Genomic DNA, 14,861 nt, shown 5'->3' with positions numbered 1-14,861 from the left:
TGCAAATCCCATAATATTTTATTACATAAGCCTTCTTTTTCCCTTGGGAATATATGCAATTTTGAACACTTTGAAAACTCTATGTAAATATAAGCAATGATCTTTTGAATAGTTTCCATTTCTTTGATTCCAAAGTTAATTATGCTCACTTGTATGGTGAACGATAGACTTTATAATCTGTATTTCAAATGAATATATGAGAATTGGAAAAAGTACTACTTATCTATGAATAAACTTCTGCTAACCACACTTTTCCTGCTCCCTTTTAAAAGTAGGACTTAGTTTACTTTACTGAAAAATTTAAGTTGATCATCAAAATATATTGTTTTTACTCAGTGGTTATTCCATTATTTCTGTTTTATTCAGTGTTTTGGTTTACATGGGGAACTGTAAATTCAGTACTAGGAATTTAGTGTTAAAGGTTGATGAGCTTTGAACTTTTTTTAACAAACAAGGACAGAGCAGTTTTGCTTGAATTGCACAGAGGGCTTGTCATCGGCATTCTCCACATGGTCAATAACTGAAATTATAAATTCTTCACAGTTGTGGTTTAATTCATCTGTACTCAATCCCAACAGTGACCCATAGATACTTTCCTACACTTATTTCTTTGTGGTGAAATCCAATGGGCAACTTCTCATAATATCATTTTCAAAGCTATCTTGTAAATATAACTAAAGGGGCTTCAGTGTTCTCTGTTAATCAGAATAAAGTTCTTCTGTTTTATCTTGAAGCCTGTTTTTTTTAAAAATGCACAGAAAGGTCAAATCTATTCCAAATAGAGATTTCATTCCCTGGAAATAGTAAGATTTTGAATCTTTTATTTTTTGGTCTTTTAAATTCTGTCATCTGCCTAGATTTAACTAAAATAATTTTTCTTTCTCATTGTGTTAGTTAAATGCATTCATTCAATAGCTATCTGTTTAAAGGTAAGAAAATCACAGGAGAATGAAATTAATTTCGGACTATATATGTGGTATATTTAAAAAGCTGCACTTCATCATCTGGAGAGCTGCAATTTAGTCTATTAAATCTATAACAGAGAAGTGGGGGAAATGTGAATACCGTTTGTTATCAGGAGGGTCAGTCCTAAAAAGTATATTTTCGGTTCCAACCTTCAAAGGTAACATTTTCAGCTTGATGGGCTCCCGGTCGAATATTTAATTCGCCTCTTTCGTTCTTAGCTTAGTTGAAATATAGAGGGCCGGATGTCCACCAGGCCAAAGTAAAAACTTACCATTTATCTATTAAAGTCATATTTAATGAAAACGAAGAGAAATTATTACCCCACTCACTCTCTTTCTCATTACAATTTCTAAAGAACTTTGCCGGGCACATTATCTCGTAGACATCATGATCAAATGTTATTGTTTGCTTTATTATCTCAGTTGGATGGTTGGCTAGTCTAGAATGAAATAGGTTGAAGGCAATACTTGCAGCCTAGAAGTCTGAATGAGGTTCCCATTCAAATGATCCTGGTTGTTTGGGGGTGGGGCGGGGTGATTAGTAAACCAACTGAGCTTACCCTGCATAGTAAGCGTCTGGATGCAGCACATTTACATCTAACAAGAGACCCCAGAAAACGTGTGTGTGTTTCTTAAACCTTATGTTCCGAACAAAAGGCTATCTCAGCAACAGACAATCAGCACTGCATCGCTCCCTGGGATGCAGCAACACATTCAACTGCACATTTCATTCTTCTCCAGCTCCCAGCACCACAAAGCCCATACTCTCTTCCCACTCCTGGGTCCCCAGATTGCTCCCTAGAAGGGGGCTGGGAAAGCTTGGCAGGCTAACGTCTATGCCTGCGCACCAGCCGCCCGCACCAGGGGCCCCCGGGCGCTGCGTTCCCCGGCCCGAGTCGCCTGGGGGAGATAGGGAGGGGAGCCGGAGCGCGGCAGAGTGGACCGCACACCTAGCCACTTCGGATCTTATTTATTCACAGGGCGGCGGGGGATGGGAACTGGGTGAATTCGGCTTTTCCCCCCGAAGTTGCTTCCTCTTTTTTGCAGATACAATCGTTCTCTGGCTGGTGCTGGGAGCCCCGGGGAGAGTGAGGGTGAGGTCCCGGCTCTCGTGGGTCCGGGTCCCGTCCTGTGCGCGGAGTCGTGGGGGCGGGGAAGGTGGGAAGCGGCCAGGCAGCTGTCGAGAGGGCCTGGGGCGGGCGGGAGCGCGTGCGGGGAGGGCGGCGGGCCCCGAGCCGGGAAAGGAGGGCTGGGAGCGCGAGGGCCGGCTGGTCACGCGTGGGAAAGAAAGGCCCCCCCACCGCCTTCCCTCCGGAGGGACCGCTCCCCTCGCCCCGGGCTGGGCCGCCCGAGAGTGCGGACAGGCAGAGCTCCGGGTCCCCGCGCGCGCAATCATGACCTCCGGGCCCCCTCCGGGCGGCGCGAGCGCGTCGGCGAGGCTGGGCGGCCGCCGCGGCCCCGGCCGTGTAACATGACCCGAGCGGCCGGCCGGCCAGCGCGGCGCGGCCATTGAGCCCTCCCTGCCCATGAATCTCTGGCGCGTCTCTAGCTCGCTCTCCGCTCGCCTCCCGCCTCCCTCTCTCCCCCTCCAGCTCCGCGGGCTCCGTGCGCCTCTCCCTCTCCCTCTCGGTCCTCCCGCTGCCCGTCTCTCGCCACTGCCCGCCTCTCGCCACGGCCTCCCGTCTTCTCTCCCTCACGGCAGCCTCCGTCTCTTTTCTCCCTCTCTCCTTTGAAAACTGATCTTTGGCTCTTAGTGTGAAAGTGATTTGAATTTGGCTCGGCGGCGCTCTGCGCCTGCGCCCAGCCTCTGGCATGCTGGCTCCTTCCAAGCAGCTGTTTTGGGTTTGAAATTCCAACATGGCAGAGGCTGCAGTCCGTCTTCCCTTCAAAAACTTGGAATGATTTCAAATCATAGGCACCTTCACTTAACCCTAGCTTCCATTCATCAGCAAACACATCGGATCGATGCTACGCTAAGCTATCGGGTTTTCGCTCCGCGAGTTCAGGTAAGAGGAGCTTCGTAGTTTGCTACCATCTGTTTAAATTTGTTTTTGTGGTTGTTTGTTTAATTTTTAAAGAATATAAATACATTCAAGACCGTAATGAAAAGAGATCTTCGAGTTGTGCCTTAAACATTAAATTTAATTTGCACTCGTTTCTATTCTGTACGCCAACCTGCTGTCTAATTTCTCTGTAGAAAGTAGCCCTGAAACATTAGAATGCATATTTTTGCTGCTTAATCATTGTAACAATAGTGTGGGATTAAGAGTTCGCGATTGCAAGAATTTCGTTTTCCGATATATTGGGCTTACTTATTACTCTCTTTTTTACTTCAAAAATAAAAAATAAGAAAGCGGAGCCATAGGGTGGGGCTAGACTTTCTTCGGGAACTAACTTCTAAGTAAATAAGAAGTGTAAATAAGAATCTTGCACACACAAAAAGTTAAGGTTAAATTACAATCTCGTGACTGGAGGAACGTGAAAATGTCAGAAGATCGGTTGCAGAAAAATGTAAGCACATCATCTTGGATGGGGTACAGCGTGGTGGGCGTATTGTTGGCAAGGAACGGGAGAGAAAGATGTATAATTTAATGGTATATACAATCCACTGATCCTATTACCGTCCTCCCCGGAGCTCTTGTTAGTTTCAATGGGAGTGAGTGAAATTGACATGGACTTGCATTCCTGGTCATGTGCTTTTTTTCCTTTCTTTCTTCTCCTGTGATCTGAGATCCCCTTTTTGTTGATGTTGCTTTCCCCCTTAATTATATGCATGTAGGTTAAATGAATACCTGACGAAAGGGCCCACGTTTCAAGGCAGTGACATTTGATAGCTGAGAGGAAAAGTGACTTTAATGAAAAGCAACCTTTGGAATTCCTGCTTGTGAGAAATCCAATTCAGCTTTTTGTGCTGCCAGCAAGAAATGATCAGTAGCACCAGTGTTTATGGTATGTCAGTTTTGGAATTTACTTCCTTTGCATCTAAATAGGAAAGACAAATTAAATAGTATGATAAAACCATTGGAGACTCTGCTTGTCTGCTTGGGAAGCAGCTGTTCATGATATATAATTCCTTTATATATATACATATATGTATATTTCAATCTGTTAAAATGCTTGTTTGCTTTTGCTATCACTTGTTTGTATGTTTCAGTTTTTGATTAATAAATTACTGGAGTCCACCTTTATCAGTTTTAGCTGTAATCCCAAAGTTGTATGTTACTAGTAATGCACTATGTAACCGCTGAAGTCAAATGGTATGTAAATTAGTTAAACTCAGTATGGGGTTTTTTTGGGGAGGGGGCTGGGTGGAGAGGGGAGAGGGCGGGAGTATGGGGAAAGACTCCTTGCTAATGAAAAAAAAAATGTATATATATGTACACACACAGAAGTGGATGAAAATTTTTTTCTCAATCTATTAATGCAATTTGACTCTGCTCTCTCGATGATTGCACTTTGTAATCAGTTCTTCTGAGTGTGGTTTTTTTGGGGGGAGTGAGTGAGTGAAGGGATATCTTTTACATGAAAATAAAAAAAAAATATTTTGATTGCTTAAAGTCCTTACTGCCTTTTAAAGAATAGTGGTAGGGTTTTATTTTTTTTTCCTTGCCATTCACTTGTCTGCCTGTCAGCGCTTTTTACTTTTAACCTGTGACAGAATTAAATAAGCAGGCACTGAAATTGACTTTGTTTGAAATCTCTCTTTCTTTACAAAAAAAAAAAAAAGTCAGATAAATGGAGTGAGAGGGGGTTTTCAATAGCTCTTGTGACCGTGTGTATACTTTGTGATATTCAATTAAGACTAGAAGGAAACAACACAAAGATGTTAAAAAGTATTTTGCATAACTGAAGGATATGTCCCCTTTAAAATATTTTTTTGTTTATTGTTTTTGTTACATATACCCCCACCACCATGCATTCACTCTGAAAAGAGAGAAAGAAGGAAAGGGAGAGTATGAAATAAAGAAAAAGCAGTGGGGCAAAGCTGCCAGGGGTCTGTAATGTGGCCGTGGTTACTGCTCTCTCATAACAGAAATGTGAATACAGGAAAGGGACTACAAGAGCCGATGCGCGACAGGCACTTCTGGTTGGACTCTGGTGACTGTTGAGCTAAACACACACCGCTCTTACATGATAGGAAGGATTTGATTGAATTTTGCATTTGGAACTTGTTGACTTTGAAGCGATCAATAAGAAGACTGTTTATTTTAGATGCACATAATTTGCCCTGAGAAATGTTTTAAGGAGGAAAGAGCACAGCTTTTTTCCCCCGGAGCTGTTGGAGCGAATGGGATTGCCAGATGGGCGATTTCCCTCTGTGATGTTAAAGCTGTAATATATATTCAGAGCAGATTGGGCTGCTGCCTGTGATGAGGAGGATATTACATTTATAAATTTTAAATCGGAGCTTGGACAATGTGCTGAGAGCAGAAATTGGATGGTTTGACTGTTCACCGTATTGATACTTAAATGTGATTTCTGGGTAGTAGTAATAATAATTATTACAGTAATATGTAAAAAACACGTTGGGGTAGGCAGTCATATAATTCATGACATTTAACAGCAGATTTAAATGTATAAATTGCCCCCCCATCTCTGCTTCCTATTAAATAATAGTCACATCATTTATTTCCCTGTGTGTTTAAATGCCCGTTGTGCAAGTGATGTTCATTCAGGAAGCTTGTTATCATATACTAGAATTCTGCGGAGGAAAAGTTTATATGTAGTCTATAAAGTAGACACTTGTGCATATGTATAGAGTGGCATCAGTGGTTCCTATTTTGTAATTCTATTACTTTGATTATTTTTAGGTTTTGTTTGTCTCAAATGTGTGGCCTAAAGGAGCCAGAGCTACAAACCTAAAAGGCTGGAAAGTGGGCAAGTGCTCACACTCTGGCAGCTCTGCTGTTGCAAATTAAAAGTGTGTTGTGGTCAGGAAATGAAAGCTACAATGTCTCTTTTGAACAAGTCGTTTATCAAGAGAAACATCTATCAGGGACTGCCTTGTCACATTGATCCTCTAAAAGTTAGGTCCGAGGTGGAAGCTGCTTTGATGTTTTTGATCCTAAATTTAATACAACAGAAGAAAAGCAAGGATATTTTGACCAGGATAGATTAAAAAAAGAATGTTTCCTGGAACCAACAAGATCTATTTATTAGTATTGTACTATGTGTGAAGTTTTTTGGATGTAACAGTTGAAAAGGTTGAAGAGGAAACCCCAGCCTTTTTAAATTGACCGTTGTACATATTTATAGTACAGTCAGTTTTGGCTGGCTTCTTGGTTCATATGGACATTTTGAAAGTGATTGTTTTAAAGGGAAAATTATTTTGAAAGTGTTGTGGAACAATATATAGAGAATTAGAGTTTTCATGCATTCAGGTTTTAGAGTGGCTCTCTTCCCTTCTTCATCTTTCAGTCTTTATTTCTATTTCCCATCTTCATTTCATGTGTGACATACTAGCTTTTAGTGGAGAAACAAACAATTTTTTTCTATTAAAATCATTTCCCAAAACATGCTTGCTCATATCATGTTTATTGCTTATTAATTGTGCATGTGGATCATTGGCAATATAAATTGCAGGGGCTCACAAGTCTTTCATAATTTCAGCTTAAGTTAAAAATATAGGTAGGTAACAGATTAAATATGTCATATATCTTTGAATACTGAATATGTTGCATGCATTATTTGAATTTTAAATGGTATTATTGAAAAAAATGACCAACTTTCAAAAAATATTTTTTTTTTTAGTGAAAGCTGTTAAAAGCAGCCTGTTTCATATTTGGAGGTAATGATGGAAGTGTTCCTTCTTTGGAATAGACTTTTGGAAACTTGTCTTTTACTGCTGGTGGCTATTTGCTATTTCATATGGGTCTATCAACAACTAGACTGTGGTGGGAGTTTGGGGAAGTGTAATACTTGCTAATTAATCATGTCTGAAATGAAAGAATCATAGCAGGGTAATAAAAATCTCATTGTTGTTTTCCTGGAAGAGGGTAAGACTTTTGTTTGGAAGCTGTACGTGTGAGTTGACTTGCTTTTTTCTTCTCCTAAAAAGACAGTTTATGGGGGCTCTTGAGAATTATTTCAGCAACCATCTTTTGAAAACAGAATAGTTTTCTTTTTCCTGACTGCACTGAATCAGTGAAATTCTTAAAAATGTCTCTGCTACCTTCTGAGTGAAAACGTAGAGGTTTTTTTCCCCAGTTCTGTTAAAGACTACTGCGACTGAGTTTCCCAGTGCTTTTTTCCCCATACATAGAACATCTTTTTTGTTGTTTTTATTCATGTTAGGCAGGAACTTTGGAGGCAGGTACTTCTGATAGGCATACAGGAGAGCAAAATTTTTGTTAATTACTTTTAGTTAGTACAAGAGTATGACCCGGGGGATAAAGTGGACAGTACTTCCAGGAATCTAGAGACAGTCTGTATTATAACTTGATGTTTCTAAGATAGTTTAAAATATTAGCCACCTGAAAAATAGATGAGTGATATAAGTACATTATTTTTTGCCTGAGTCTTGCGGTGTCACATTTTAGGATTTAATGTTTTGCTTAGTTTATGCATGGGGACAGATTCTGAAAGTTTTAGTGTCTGCAACATTTTTCAGAATTTTCATCTCAAGGTGAAAGACTGCTATGCTGTTTTTGTCTGTGAGTGTTTGGATGTCTTGAATGATTGCCTAATTAAGTAATCAGTTTTAATGGTCCAAAATCAGCAGAATTGCTAGGTGTATTTGAAACAATTGCAGGCTTTTATGTTTTGTACGTTCTAATTTGTTCCTAGAACCTGTTTGCTAAAAATGTATGCTGTTTTGCCTTTGATATTCTTAAGTACAAATTTTACATACTTCTTTTGTAAAGTATATTTATTTTTGTAGAAGTAATCATTTTAATTACCAGGAATTTAAATTATTTGTCAATTTTTGATGGGGAGAAATTGTTCTGCAGACATTTGTGTGAAATCCTGACCTGTAGTACTGATTGATAAGATGTGATTGATCAGCATATCTGCTTTTTTATCTTTGGCCACTGATAAAACTAGAATAAACAAATGGCACAGAAAACAATGTAATTGTTTCTTTCAATGAAAAAGCTTAATATAATGCTTCTTTGGAGATATATAGGAGTTATTGTTTTATTAAAATCAATTAGACTTAGAAATTATTTTGGGGTGTTACTTGGAAGACTTCAAGTCCAAAAATTATTCCACCTTTAAATTAACTCTTTCTCCCTCACACACACACCAGATTATAGCTAATTTTAAAAAAACTTAGCTAAAAATGAAAAACTTTTTGAAAGACTGTCAATAAATGCCTGTTTAGAAAGTGCTTTTCATGGTTGGGTTTTGTAATTTTCTTCATTTTTTTCCCTTAAACTTGAATTTTTATCAAGTTTCTCATTTAAATTACGGTAGAAATTTCAAGCCTAGATGCTTTGACATGATTGCTGATTACTGAACCTTTTGATATTTTTTATGTTATCATTTAAATAGCAGTTGTACTTGAGGGGTACTTACTACAAGAAATGCAGATAGTGGAAATAAAAGGTAGGTAAGAATACGGTAAAAATAAATTGTACTGATAAGTCTGAAGCAAATCAAAAGCAGGTGGGTATGCAAAGTTCCTCAGGGCAGCAACACAGATGCCCACTCAGGAGCTCTGCCGCAGCTCCACACACATACGAGCGCCGTACCTGTTGATGACAGTCAGTTAAGAGACTGAGGCGGCAGAAAAGATAGGTGACCAGAAACCATCCTAGCGTGAGATATCATATGGCTTTTTCTGTTAATAGTATTCATGTACTTTATGCCGCAAATCTACTTGTTGTCTTGTTGTTTGGATATTGACACTGTGCTTCACATTGCATATAGTGGGCTGTGGTTTCAGAGCACATTAGAAGCAGTGAATTCAAAGGAGAATTTTAATGCAGATGTATTGGTGTGGAATATATGTATAAATGGATGAGTTTGCTTGCATTTGAGCTACTGTGACTTTCACAAAGCATTTACAGCATTACTGCTTCCAATCATTTTTGAAACTGATACATCTTGAAAGTAGAAATGCATGATTTATTATATGAAGACCCAAGGATAAACTTTTTTTACCCTGCAACCTGGCTTAAGTATTTGTAACTTTTATATTAGGAAATCTTTCTTAGAAAGTATTTTTTTAGGTAAGATTGGAAAGTTTGCTTCCTGTTAGTATTTGTTCTTATTTTCATGTGACTTACTAGTGATGCATAACTTACCGAATGTATTTTCTTATCGTAGAATACACCATGTAAAATACTTATAAAATGTTTTCTTTTCCCCAATATGTTATTGTTGAGGATATCTTTTACTCAGTTCCTTGCTTATGAACTTATAGTTCTGCTGGCAGTTTATACTTTCAACTTGTGAATATATTGCTGGCAGGAGAGTAAAATTGAATTTTACTTTATCCACCAAAAATCTAATATTTGTGCCCCCCCATCTAATATTTACCTCATGTCAATTTTATGCTTTTTAAGCAACTGACAATTGATTAAATGCCATATACTTAGGACAGTACACTCATCTGAGAATGAGTGACCTCTTCTTTCATGCTTTGGATTTAGGAAATGTTATTCATGGAAACAGTAACATTCAAAATAATAATTTTAAAGCAGTATAATGTAAAGTCGGGGGATTCTAGGTGTTGCTGTAAACTTTTTGCAATTCTTCTGATTTATTATCCTTACCGTCAACACATATTGTCACCTTCACCTCAGGCTGGCTACATAATTTTTTGGCTTGGTACAAAATTGAAATGGGGGGCACCTTGTTCAAAAATTATTAAGAATTCAAGACAGCAAGAGCAGAACATTAAACCAAGCGCAGAGCCCTCTGTGTGGGGAACCTATGGGCCCACCCAGGTCACAGGTCAATGAAGCAGGCCCTGCCTTCATTACCCACAAACTTTGTGGAAGTCACTGGGTTTCTTTCATGGCGACTGACCAGTCCACAGTGATTCCACGTGCCCCTGCCTAAATGCTAGTGGTTGTTAAGAGCCTCGATGGGAAAATGGACCACTAGGTATCTTCTGCTCTTTCTATACATGAAATGGTGACTGAAATATTTGCCCTTATCTTATGCTACCTTTTGCCTGATGTGTTCCAATATATCACTGGAACTTTTGTGCAGATATTCTTAAAAGCAATCCTGTTTTGTAATTGTCTGCAGACAGGTACACACTAAAATATGTATTCCCCAGGCACGGAATGTTTAGGGTGGGAGGATTTCAGTAAGACTTGAAATAAGAGCCTGTGAGTTTCTCTGTTGCTTTGTACCACTGCGACCCCACCCAAGTTTCAAGCACAAGTGAAATAAGCATTTTTAATGCAGAATTCTAAATTATCTAAAAATATAGAAAATTCTGACCATTGAGAAATAAAAGCACAGCTTATTAAGTAAGGGAAAAGGGGCAAACATAAAAAATAATTACCTTGTTATAGTAGCAGCAGTATTGATGTTTTGACATTAGGAAGTGGTATGGTAGCTGTATAAACATGTGGTGACGTGTTAAAGCTGTGTTAAAGATGAAAAGTAACTCTTTCATGCAGTGATGTTAACTTTGCAGGATGTTATATTGAAATTGTAAACTTCATTTCTGAACTTAAACAGGAACAGTCCCCTTCCCCCTGAAAAATGTAGTCACCATCTTTGACTCCTTTCCCCATTGGTTTGAACAGTCTTAAGTTGATGGGTAGATTAAACGTTTATATTGTTGCTTCCCAAGATACTTCTCAATGAGATCAAGCCTCATATCGAGATCCCTAAAACTAAATTTTGAAGTCAACCGGCTTTTTCAGATACGATGGAATGTCCAGCAAGTAATGGATCTGAGTGCACTTGAAGTTGCACCATTTATTTTCAAAAGATATTTCCCACATCAGATGCCTCTGCCAGGAAGAAAAATATCAAAGAGCTCAGAAAAGTAACTATTCTTTTATGTAATCCAAGACTGGTGGTGGGGTGGGGAGGAGGGCTTTAAAGGTATTTCTGAAGAAAGAAAAATACTGAACTTATTTTGAATGCCTTGTTAGACTTGGTGGAGAGAAATACTATATGTGAGACCTTCTAGAAGGAAAAATCTTTGCCCTGTGTAATAACAAGGCGTGCTCTCTCAGTTGATATGCACTTTAATGGAAAGAGGCTTGGAAATAGCTATTACAACAGTGTCCCATTTAATTATAAAGTCACCCCACAGTTTAGGAATCTTTTGCATTAGAGGCATTGTAAACCTGAATTTTTAAAATAAGTAGTGAGTCAGAATGCATATATTCTGTGTTGAATAACCTATCTACAAAATCTGTAGTATAATTTAATTTGGGAATCTTCTTTTCCCACCTAAGTCCTATCCTTTAGTGTACTGTGTTTTCATATTAAATGTTTAGCTTTAAAATAGATTAAACTAGGAATCTGGGTAAATATGTGGCAATATTAGTGCATTCTTATGACAAAAATAGCTGTTTATTTCCTTCCTAGTCACTTCTTCTTTTCCATTTCAAATTGAAGTTAAGATTATAAACTCTTTCTCATAGATCATATACCTGAATGATGCTAAATTATAAATCTTAATTAGGTATGATTCACTGATTTTAATTTTACAAGATAATTATTCTGAGTAGGATAAAAGGTTTCTTTAACATTGAAGGCATTTTCATTACAATACCCATTTAAGATCAGACAAATGCCATTAAATAAACAGAGTCCTATTAGTCTTTAAAGCTTAACAGGTAATACTTTTGAATTTAAATATATGAAGAAATAAGTATATGGATAGGACAGCCTTCCTATTTGCACACTTTGAGTGCTTGTGATAAATTTTGCTACCAGAAATTACATGAATCTAAAAGAATCTTTTCAGTAAAAATTACAGTTTTGATTATCTAAATGGAAGATGCTCTTGTGCATGTGTGCAAATCCATTTCTTTGTGAAGGTACTGATGTCAGGGAAACGCTTTTGGTATTTCTTTATGAGTAATTAGGTTAACGGGGTTAGTTGGAAAATGTATCCTTTCCTGGAAAATGAAAAATTACATTCAAGCAGAGATAAAAGAGTAGAACATAATCATGACTTTAAGTACTTAAAAAGATATTTTATGAGTCATTTTTAAAGAATAATACTCAATATGTAACTTATTAAGAATAATAGCCATTTTTACTTTTTAGAGCACATCTGTATTAAAACTGACTTTCCGTTCATGAGTCACAAATCTGGAGTCAATTTTAGGCCCAACTTATAAAAGATGTGGATCTAATCCCCCACACCCCCTTACTGTGGTATCCTGTTCCTATAGTATTGGTATAAAGTTCTTTACAGAGAGATTTTCACTTGAATTATTCAGACAATTAGGCAACATTTTTGAGGGGAACACTAACACGACCCACAGGTAGGCACTGGGATCCCACATGGCCTGAGTCCTTGTCTGACAAACCAGAAGAAGGAATTTTGTATTCCTGTGTGAACAGTGCTTGTTCTTTCAATGGGAAGATTTTAAATGCAGTAAGTATATGATGTATTCCCTAATTAGAAAAAATATGTTTTATGTAATTCTAAGAATACTAATCAACTAATCAACTAATTTACTTATGGATTGTAAGATAGTAGGACTAAATGTTATTTAGAAATAGATAGACTGAGTAGTGTCTTTCTAGAAAGAAAAAAAAATCTACCTATATGCAAATCCCTTTTGGGATTTATGGATTTTTGTTTGTTTTTACTTTGTTTCATGCTTTTGTTCATTTTTTTTTCCTATTATGGGTAAAATGTCTATCAATAATATTTAAGAAATAAAATTATTAGGAAAAGAGTCTAATATTGGAAGTTCTTTGTTATACTATATTCTTTTAATAATGAGTACATACAGTGCATTATTGCTTGTTTGTTTGTTTGTTTTTGATTTGTGTCTTGTTTTATGTTGTTGTAGCATCAAAGTCAGAGAAGGCAATGGCAAGCCACTCCAGTACTCTTGCCTAGAAAATCCCATGGATGGAGCAGCCTGGTAGGCTGCAGTCTGTGGGGTCGCTAAGGGTCGGACACGACTGAGTGACTGCACTTTCACTTTTCACTTTCACACATTGGAGAAGGAAATGGCAACCCACTCCAGTGTTCTTGCCTGGAGAATCCCAGGAACGGGGGAGCCTGGTGGGCTTCCATCTATGGGGTCACACAGAGTCGGACACAACTGAAGTGACTTAGCAGCAGCAGCAGCAGCAGCAGCATCAAAGTAAAAAGACCTTACAGGAAACTATTTTGTATTATTTATTTTTAAAAATACCCAATGAGAATAGTACAACCTGCGGTATAGGTTTGTTTATAATGATGAGCAAAAATCCCCAGTTTTACCCTAATATAATTCTATTTCCTTGAAATCTACAATATCAAAATGCCATTACTACTAACTACAATCTAGGAGGTATTGATGTTATACAGTTGTAATGCACATGTGTACCTAAATTCATATTTTTAAAATATTTTTCTATAGATTCTACTAGCCAGTTTTGCAGGTATCCTTGTGTTTGGGGCCAGTGGGGGAGTGGATTTTCCGTTTTGCTATTTGCAAACTCAACAGAAACCTTACTATCTCATCCATCCTCCTGCTCCTGGAATTCATTCTTACCCGTACCTGTGTTTTGAAAGGCTGAGGCCTTCCCCCCCCTCTCTTTTTTTAAGTATTTCTCTGTAGGGCTGGGCTGTTTATTACCTCATCATCTGGAAAATCACATTTCACTTGAGCCACTGGAATATGATATTTAGATTATGAGGAGGTAGCTTGAAATAATTAAGAAGGTATTGGGCTGTGTACTAGGAGTAAAGTGTGGAAGCATTTTTTGATGTGGACAAAGAGTAAAAGACTGCTTGTAGAAATGAGGAAATAGCTAAAGGCAAAAGAAATTAGGGAAGTTGTTAAGGAAGCTAAGGATAAGGACTGTTTTCATGTGGCTGTTGCTAAAAGTGATGTTGGCAATAAAAAAAATAAAATCTGATATAATGATCTGAGAAAGCATTATTTATTAGGAATTAGCACATTAATTAGTACACAGTATTATTATCTAAACAAATTTTTTTTAAAATGGCAGGTTCTGTACCAAATCTTGGATATACGTGATTTATAATCACCCAAATTAAAGGAACTGTCCCCCCTTTTCTTTCTTTTAATTTGAAAAAAGTGTAAAAAGTACACATACCTTTAAAGATGGTTCATATTACTCTTAGGTTCCTTTTTCTCCTTCACATACTCAATTAGGTTATACCTCAAATGATGTTATAGAAGAAAATCTACTGAGGATTGGGAAACATCTTTTTTTTGTCTTCTTTTGGGAAATAATGCATTTATTTTCATTATAGGAGTTCAAATCATTAAAGTAGATAGCTATGATTTAATTTGATGTGAGCAAAGTTTAAGGATAAGTTTTATATTTACCCTGTAAATACTAGCTATACCTTAATGACCAAAAACAAAACAAACAAAACTTGCCAAAGCCCCATCTCAGACCAGTTAAATGGGAATTCAGGGGGGTAACCAATTTATTTTTCTTTTTCTACCCCAGTGATTCTAGTGTAAAGTTAGGATTGAGAATCACTTCTCTGAACCAAATATTTATATATTGCATGAGCTCTTAAACTTCTTGTTTTAAGTTTTAATTTTAAAAATTTCATTTTTCCCAGTTTGAAGTCATAAAAATAGATCTACTTAGAATGAATGTACTAATGATTCATACTAGAGGTAGTTCCAGAGAAGGCGATGGCACCACACTCCAGTAATTTTGCCTGGAAAATCCCATGGGTGGAGGGACTTGGTAGGCTGCAGTCCATCGGGTTGCTAAGAGTTGGACAAGACTGAGTGACTCTCACTTTTCACTTTCATGCAT

The 14,861-nt window shown here is 37.7% G+C and overlaps 1 protein-coding gene across 9 annotated transcripts in view; it reads left to right on the top strand.

The window, feature by feature from the left end:
* The first annotated feature begins 2,295 nt into the window (after positions 1–2,295).
* FIGN (fidgetin, microtubule severing factor) overlaps positions 2,296–14,861 on the top strand; it is a 138,368-nt gene continuing 125,802 nt past the window's right edge. Inside the window, exons 1-3 of one of the 9 annotated variants that reach the window (XR_008682226.2) lie at positions 2,316–2,971; positions 3,745–3,914; positions 6,717–14,857. Coding sequence is in view for 3 of the 9 variants with exons in the window: in XM_055398734.2 (XP_055254709.1) it covers positions 3,890–3,914 (25 nt within the window). In the remaining 6 variants the exon portion in view is untranslated. The other 8 variants (XR_016035709.1, XR_016035706.1, XR_016035708.1 and 5 more) reach the window with 8 other exon arrangements.

The sequence above is a fragment of the Moschus berezovskii genome, chromosome 2 (genome assembly GCF_049115385.1).
Source record: "Moschus berezovskii isolate FMDL1 chromosome 2, NW_MosBer_1.0, whole genome shotgun sequence".
NCBI lineage: Eukaryota > Metazoa > Chordata > Mammalia > Artiodactyla > Moschidae > Moschus > Moschus berezovskii.
The sequence above is the reverse complement of the archived record's forward strand: the minus strand, read 5'-3'. Positions and strand labels throughout refer to the sequence as shown.